Here is a 7828-nt window from a genome sequence, read left to right as displayed (position 1 = left end):
GTTAATCTTTGAAAATGCGGGAGTTCCACAGAGAGCAGGAAACCTCTGATAGCCATATAGCCCACCGTTTTTCTCACCACGATATCTTGTTGCCAAAGCAACTGTGGCCCTCACCAACCTGACGGCGGAAATAGGACAAAGAAAGTCCACGTCTCCAGCCCAGGGACAGACGTATTGCGCAGGCGCATTGGATTTTTTTTTTTTTTTGGGGGGCTGTAGTTTGCTGTCTCCGATGCAGTCTGCGTCTGCCCATAAATTACTGCGCATCTTGGTCTGCTTATGCGCCTGTGCAAATTGACGTCCCGAGGAGGGAGGAGCGGTGCGCATGCGCAAACATTACATCCGGTGTCGTGTGCCCCTTCGGGAGTTTGGGGATCTGGGGCCGGAGAACTGAGCGAATAGTCAGTCATGTCGGCGTCAGTTGTGTCTGTGATTTCGCGCTTCTTAGAAGAGTACTTGAGCTCCACTCCGCAGCGTCTGAAGTTGCTGGACGCGTACCTCCTGTATATATTGCTGACCGGAGCGCTGCAGTTCGGTTACTGTCTCCTGGTGGGGACTTTCCCCTTCAACTCTTTCCTCTCGGGTTTCATCTCTTGTGTGGGAAGCTTCATCCTGGCGGGTAATGATTCTATAAGTAATCGCAGTAGTAATGTGTTACTTTGGTACTTGCCTTTTATTCTCACAATACTCTTCTCTATTTTATATCAGACCACTGCCCCAAGAAGGTTTGGGAAAAGCCTGTCTTGTGAGTTGGACAGTTGAGGTTCAGGAAGGTTATCACATGTCTAATGCTACACAGCTGCCTAGGAACTGGAATTAAATCTCTAAGGAAACCACCTCCTTGCTGCTGCTTCTGGTGATCCACTCCACTTAAGTCTGATCCCCATTCCGACTTGACTTCGCTTCCTAACACACCTTCAAATTTGGTAGATTTTTAACGTGAAAAACCTAAATGAATCATCTCTCACGTTGGCCTAATCACTAACCTCCAGTGAAGCGTTTCAGTTAACAGTGTAAGGAATTATATATATATATATATATACACACACACACATATACATAAGGAGCTCTGGTAGCATAGTGCCTAAGGCACTTGACTGCTAACCAGAAGGCTGGTGGTTCAAACCCACCAGCCACTCGGAAGGAAGGAAGGTTGGGCATTCCTACTTCCGTAGTGATACTGCCTCGGAAACCCAAGGAGGGGTCGCTATGAGTCAGGGCCGACTCGATGGCAAATAACAAACAAACATATATACATATATATACACATATATATGTATGTATGTGTGTGTGTGTGTGTATTTTTATATATATATATATATATATATATATATATATATATATGAATCATCCTTTACTTGGCTTTGGCTTTTAACTATTTATAGTATGAAGCTGTTAACTCAATTTTTATTCACGTAACTCTCTTTTAGTTTTATTTTTCCTTCTGATTCTCAGCATTTGATATTTTGTAGTCTGTCATATTTAATGAAAGCTGACTATCCTCAGGGAGCTCTGGGTGATGCAGTGGTAAAAGCATTTGGGTGCTAACCAAAAGGTTGACAGTTTGAACCTACCCATTGCTCTGTGGGAGAAAGATGAGGCAGTCTACTTCTGTAAAGATTACGCCTTGAAAATCCTATGAGGCAGTTGTACTCTGTCCAGTTGGCAGTTGGCTCCTACGTAGAGTTGCTATGAGTTGCAGTTGACTCGATGGCAGTGGGTTTGGTTTTGGATTTGACTATCCCCAGCCCAAAAGGAATTCAATGAATCCTGAGTCCAGACTTGGGCCAGAGAGTGATAGTAGTCCAATTCGTAGATGACCACCACATGGGCCTTTCCAGTCACTGCTCCTTGGTTTTAAAAACATGCCAGATTTTTTTTTTTTTTTTTTACATTTATGTAATGCCAGGTTTTATTCCCTTGCATTGTTAATTATAACACATTTCCATTTTAAATTGTGTTTCTTTGCTCAGCTTAGCTCACTGCCGTCAAGTCGGATCCGACTCATAGCGACCGCTCCTTGGTTTTCCAAGGCAGTATTGCTATGGATGTAGATCGCCCAGTCTTCCTTCCGAGGGATGTATGGTGTGTTTGAACCTCTAGCCTTCTGATTAGCAGTCAAATGCCTTAGGCACTATGGTACCAGAGCTGCTTGTGTTTCTTTAGGAAAATTAATTTGATGTGCTTTTGTAGGTTATGCCCACTTTGGCACCATCTTCTTAATTAGTATGAGTAACCAGTAGCATAGTGGCTAAGACACTTGCCTGCTAACCAGATGGCTGGCGGTTCAAACCCACCAGCCACTCCTCGGAAGGAAGGTTGGGCAATCCTACTTCCGTAGTGATACTGCCTCGGAAACCCAAGGAGGGGTCGCTATGAGTCGGGGTTGACTCGAAGGCACATAACAACAACAACAACAACAACCACCTACATTGTCAAAAGACCATGATGTCATATGGTTATACCGCTCCTATACTTTTTTCTATTGCCAATCACATTTTCTTTTTACCTTTATTGTGGTGAAAACATATACAACAAGATATTTGCCAACATTATAACTTCCATGTTTACATTAGTATGATAAAGCCAGAAAGTTTTTTGAGCAATGTTTTTTTCTTAAGTCAGGTCCTGTTTTTGAAACTGTTGTGGTTAAAATTGAATTCCCTACCCCGTGGAAACTAGATCTATTCACACTGAAGAGAATGCCTAATGAAAGGGCATGTTCATTAATAGTGGGATGATAGATAGGAGGGATTAGGATTTCCAGGTTCGTTAGATAACAGATAATTGTTGTTGTTATGTGCTCTTGAGTTGGACCTGCCTGACTCATGGATGATTGCCCAACTTTCCTTCTGAGGAGTGGCTGGTGGGTTTGAACCACCAGCCTTCTGGTTCGCAGTCAAGTAATTAGCCCAGAGAAATCATAGTGTCTTCAGGAAGAGAAATGATTTATGACAAATCATAGTTGACACCTATCCACAAATCCATTGCCATCCAGTCAGTTCTGACTTATAGCGAACCCCATTGGGTTTCTAAGGTGGTAAATCTTTTTGGAAGTAGATTGACCCATTTTTCTTCTGTGGAGCATCTGGTGGGTTTGAACTACCAGCCTTCTGGTTAGCAGTCAAATGCCTTGGGCACTGCGCCACCAGAGTTCCTTATAGTTGATAAAGAAGGTATTACTTACATTTTTCTTGACAGCATTGATCTTATTAAATCTACCTCCTATGCCATTTGTTAGCCCAGATTATCAAGTGAAGGCTGGTTTTAGTTGGGGAATTTAAATGCTTAGTCTTTGTTCTGGTTTTTGGTAAAAGAAGCCTTGTACCTATTTATGATGTTGGGGTTTCTAACATCCCTGTAGTGTGCTCCCTATGGGAAAGGGAGGGAAGAGCCAATTTGACTAGAGAAGGGCAACCCCTCCTTGGGTTTCTGAGGCGGTATCTCTACAGAAGTAGATTGCCCAGTCTTCCTTCTGAGGAGTGGCTAGTGGGTTTAAACCACCAGCCTTCTGGTTATCAGTCAGATGCCTTAGGCATTATGGCACCAGAGCTCCTAGAGAAGGAGAGTTGTAGGAAATTATGTTAAAGGATGGAGTCCCTGGGTGGGGCAAAAGGTTGATGCGATCAGCTATTAACTGAAATGTTTGACGTTTAAGTCCACCCAGAGGTGCCTGGAAATAAAGGCCTGGTGATATACTTCCAGGTAATCAGCCATTGAAGACCCTGTGGGGCACAGTTACAATCTGCCACACATGGAACAGCATGAGTTGGAATTTCCTAGACAGCAGCTGATGGTGGTGGTGGCCCTGCATCTTAGAACTTTGAATGCTAGGCCAAGGAGTTTGGTCTTTATCCTAAAGATTATTATTATTATTATTATTTTGAGTAGGGGAGAAACTTAAAATTGGTGTTAGCACGTAGGATGAGTTAGAGGGAAAAGGGTTGTGAGGATGGCGTGAGACCAGGCAGTGTTCTTCATTCTGTTGTAATAGGGTCGCTATGAGTTGGAACCAACTTGGTGGCACCTAATAAACACTTTTTAAAAATCCTGGTGTTATTGGGCCTGATGATAATAAAATGGCCTTTTTTTCCCTTCTGGCTGGAATATTTATCCATGGTTTCAAGGAGTCAGAGGTAGAAAATATTCATTGAAAGGTCTTTTGTTTTTTAATCAATAGAGTATAGTACACCTAGTGCCATCGAGTCAATTCTGACTTAAAGTGACTACATCACCAAAAACGAAACTCACTGTCATCGAGTCGGTTCTGACTCCTAGCGACCCTTCCCTGGGTTTCTGAGGCAGTATCACTACGGAAGTAGATTGCCCAACCTTCCTTTCGAGGAGTGGCTGGTGGGTTTGAACCGCCAGGCTTCTGGGTAGCATCAAATGCCTTAGGCACTATGCCATCAGAGCTCCTTCTGCTTTCTCAGATTCATCAAAAAAATATTTGTTGACATTTACTTTGTGTCAAACACTATTCTAAGCACAGAGGATACAGCAATTAATTGGTTAAAGTGTCTGACTGTATAGGACAGAGTAAAACTGTCCCATAGAGTTTCCAAGGCTGTAAATTTTTACGGAAGTAGACCTTTTGCTTTGCAGCTGAGTGCTTAACCATTGTGCCACTGGAGCTCTGTCAGATATCTCTAGAGGAGGACATCCTTTTTTTAGAGTAACAGCCCAGGGTTGGCAGCCCTTGTAATTTGATCATCCTTTTTTATATAACTGAAATCTTTCTGGTATTTTAAAGTGCTTTTTCGGGGATGAGACCCACCAGCCACTCCTCAGAAGGAAGGTTGGGCAATCTACTTCCGTAGTGATACTGCCTCGGAAACCCAAGGAGGGGTCGCTATGGGTCGGATCCAACTCGATGGCAGTGTATTTGGTTTGGTTTTGGAAGGGGAGAACATTAAGACTATACTTAAAGTTAAGTCTTTGCTCTTGTAATCATTTTTTAAGTCATTTTACAACTTTGATCTGCTCTGTTCTTTAATCGATACAGAACAATTTTGGTTTAAATTACCCCCACCCCCAAAAAAAATTGTTACCTCTATTTTACAAATCCAAAAGCAGTTTTAAATTTGAAAGGCAAAGGGTTCATATCTGGAGTGTTTTCTATTTCCTGGGAACCAGTAGGCTGTGGAGTGGGACCAAACTTTTTTTATTTTTTGGAATTATTCATCAGTTTTATGGATCCTAATATTTTCTCCCATAACTGATAAGCAAAAGATTAGAAGTTTGCCACCTTATGTCTGATAATCCTGTTTCTAAATATCTTTCACATCCATTGCCACCTCTCCATCCTCACTGTCTTCAGCTCTCATTATCTCTAATATGCTAATCCTGCTCACTGGTCTTCCTGGTCTCCCTGCCTTTAGTCTCTCTCCCTCCAGTCCATCTTTTACTATGTTTACAGGCTTGATTTGATTTACAAATCAGGTTATGTCACTCCCCACATAAAATTTGTTGTAGTTCCCAAAGTAAAATCTGTTTTATGATACAGCCTCTTTTATCTCCAGCTTCATCTTTTGCTTCTGCCCCCTGTGCACTTTATGCTCCAGCATTATTGAGCTACTTGTTATTCCCTGAACACACCATGGCATTTCAAGCTTTTTCACCTTTTTTTTTTTACCGTGTCTGCCTGGAAAATTCCTTCACTTTTTAGACAAATAATATAGCTCAAGTACTGCTTCCTTTTGGGACACTCCCAGGAGAGTTAGATTCTCTTTCACTTGTATTCTACTTCACCTTTGTGTATGTGAGATGTGCCACTTTCACATTGTGCTGCATTTGTTTGCATATCTGTCTTCTCTCTGGAAAGTTAGGTCATGAGAGGCTGTCTTTTCATCTGTGCATTTTCAGTGATTAATATTGTATATGTTAATTGTGAACATGCATAAATGACTTAAGATCTTGTGCAATTATGTGCCAGGTTCTCTGCTATGGTGTTGGAGATTCAACTGTGAAATGTTGATTATACAAGGTTGCCAGTCTATCAGGAGGTAAAGACAAGTAAATATGATAAAGAAGTATTGGTCAGGATAGGAGCACACATCTCAAATGAGCACTCAACCCTGCCCACCAGTCTTAACAATAAATACTTTTCCTAATATGTTGTTGTTAGGTGCCATCTGGTCAGTTCTGACTCATATTGTCCCTGTGTACAAAAGAACAAAACACTGCCTGGTCCTGCCCCATTCTCACACTTGTTGCTATGCTTGAGCCCATTGTTGCAGTCACTGTCCATCTCATTGAAGGTCTTTCCCTTTTTCTTTGACCCTCTACTTTATCTAGCATGATATCCTCCTCCAGGGACTGGTCCCTTCTGACAACATGACCAAAGTATGAGAGACGAGTCTAGCCCTTCCTGCTTCAAAAGAACATTGTGGCTATACTTCTTCTGAGACAGATTTTTTCATTCTTCTAGCAGTTCATGGCATATTCAGTATTCTTCACCAACACCACAGTTCAAAAGCATCAGTTCTTCTTTAGTCTTCCTTATTAATTGTCCAGTTCTCACACACATATGAGGCTATTGAAAAGACCATGGCTTGAGTCAGAAGCACCTTAGTCTTCAAAGTTACATCTATTGTCCTTAAACACTTTAAAGAGGTCTTTTTGCAGCGTATTTGCCCAATGTAATACATCGTCTGATTTCTTGACTGCTGCTTCCATGGTTGTTGATTGTGGATCCAAATAAAATGAAATCTTAGAGAACTTCAATCTTTTCTCCATTTATCATGATGCTGGTTATTGGTCCAGTTGTGAGGATTTTTGTTTTCTTTATGTTGAAGCATAATCCATGCTGAAGGCTGTAGTCATTGATCTTCATCAGTGAGTGCTTCAAATCTTCACTTTCAGCAAGCAAGGTTTTGTTGTCTGCAGGTTGTTAATGAGTCTTCCTCTGATGCTTACGCTGTGTTCTTCATACAATCCAGCTTCTCGGATTATTTGCCCAGTACGAAACAAACCAAAAGCCAAACTCACTGCCATCAGTAGGTCCTGACTCATGATGACCCCTCCTTGGGTTTCCGAGGTGGTATCTCTACAGGAGTCAATTGCCCAGTCTTCCTTCTGAAAAGTGTCTGGTGGGTTTGAACCATCAGCCTTCTAGTTAGCAGTCAGATGCCTTAGGTGCTACACCACATTTTGGATAAGTGTGGTGAACTGATAACAACCCTGACATGCACCTCTCCTGATTTTAAACGATGCAGTATCCCTTTGGTGTTTTTGAATGACTGCCTGTTGGTTCCTCATGAGTACAATTAAGTGTTCTGGAATTCCCATTCTTCCCACTGCTGTCCATAATTTGTTGTGAGCCACACAGTCAAATGGCTTTACATAGTCAGTAAAACACAGGTAAACATCTTTCTGCTATTGTTTGCTTTCAGCCAAGATCCATCCGACAGCAGCAGTGATATCCCTTGTTCCATGTCCTCTTCTGAATCTGGCTTGAATTTCTGGCAGTTCCTTGTCAGCATACTGCCACAAACATTTTTCAATTACCATCTTCAGCAAAATTTTACTTGTATGTAATATTAATAATACAGTTTGATAATTTTCACATATCGTTGGACCACATTTCTTTGGGATCACCCAAATACAGTTTTCTTCCAGTCACTTGGCCAGGTAATTGTCTTCCAGATTTCTTGCAAAAGCAAGTGAGTGTTTCCAGTATAGTATCCATTTATTGAAACATCTCAAAGGGTAGTCTATCAATTCTGGAGCCCTGTTTTTCACCAGTTCCTTAAGTGCAGCTTGGACTTCTTCCTTCAGTACCATTGGTTCTTGATCATAGGCTACCTCCTGAAACGGTTGGGCATTG

General features: G+C 41.8%; 1 protein-coding gene across 1 annotated transcript in view; it reads left to right on the top strand.

The window, feature by feature from the left end:
* The first annotated feature begins 408 nt into the window (after positions 1-408).
* Positions 409-7828, top strand: part of DAD1 (defender against cell death 1) — a 20459-nt gene continuing 13039 nt past the window's right edge. The window contains exon 1 of the mRNA XM_007951162.1: positions 409-619. Coding sequence (XP_007949353.1) covers positions 409-619 — 211 coding nt within the window. The remainder of the gene's footprint in view (positions 620-7828) is intronic.

Source organism: Orycteropus afer, unplaced genomic scaffold (assembly GCF_000298275.1).
Source record: "Orycteropus afer afer isolate SDZICR_OR568_19922 unplaced genomic scaffold, OryAfe1.0 scaffold00292, whole genome shotgun sequence".
NCBI lineage: Eukaryota > Metazoa > Chordata > Mammalia > Tubulidentata > Orycteropodidae > Orycteropus > Orycteropus afer.
Note: the sequence above shows the minus strand (reverse complement) of the source record. Positions and strands in the feature narration are given on the sequence as shown.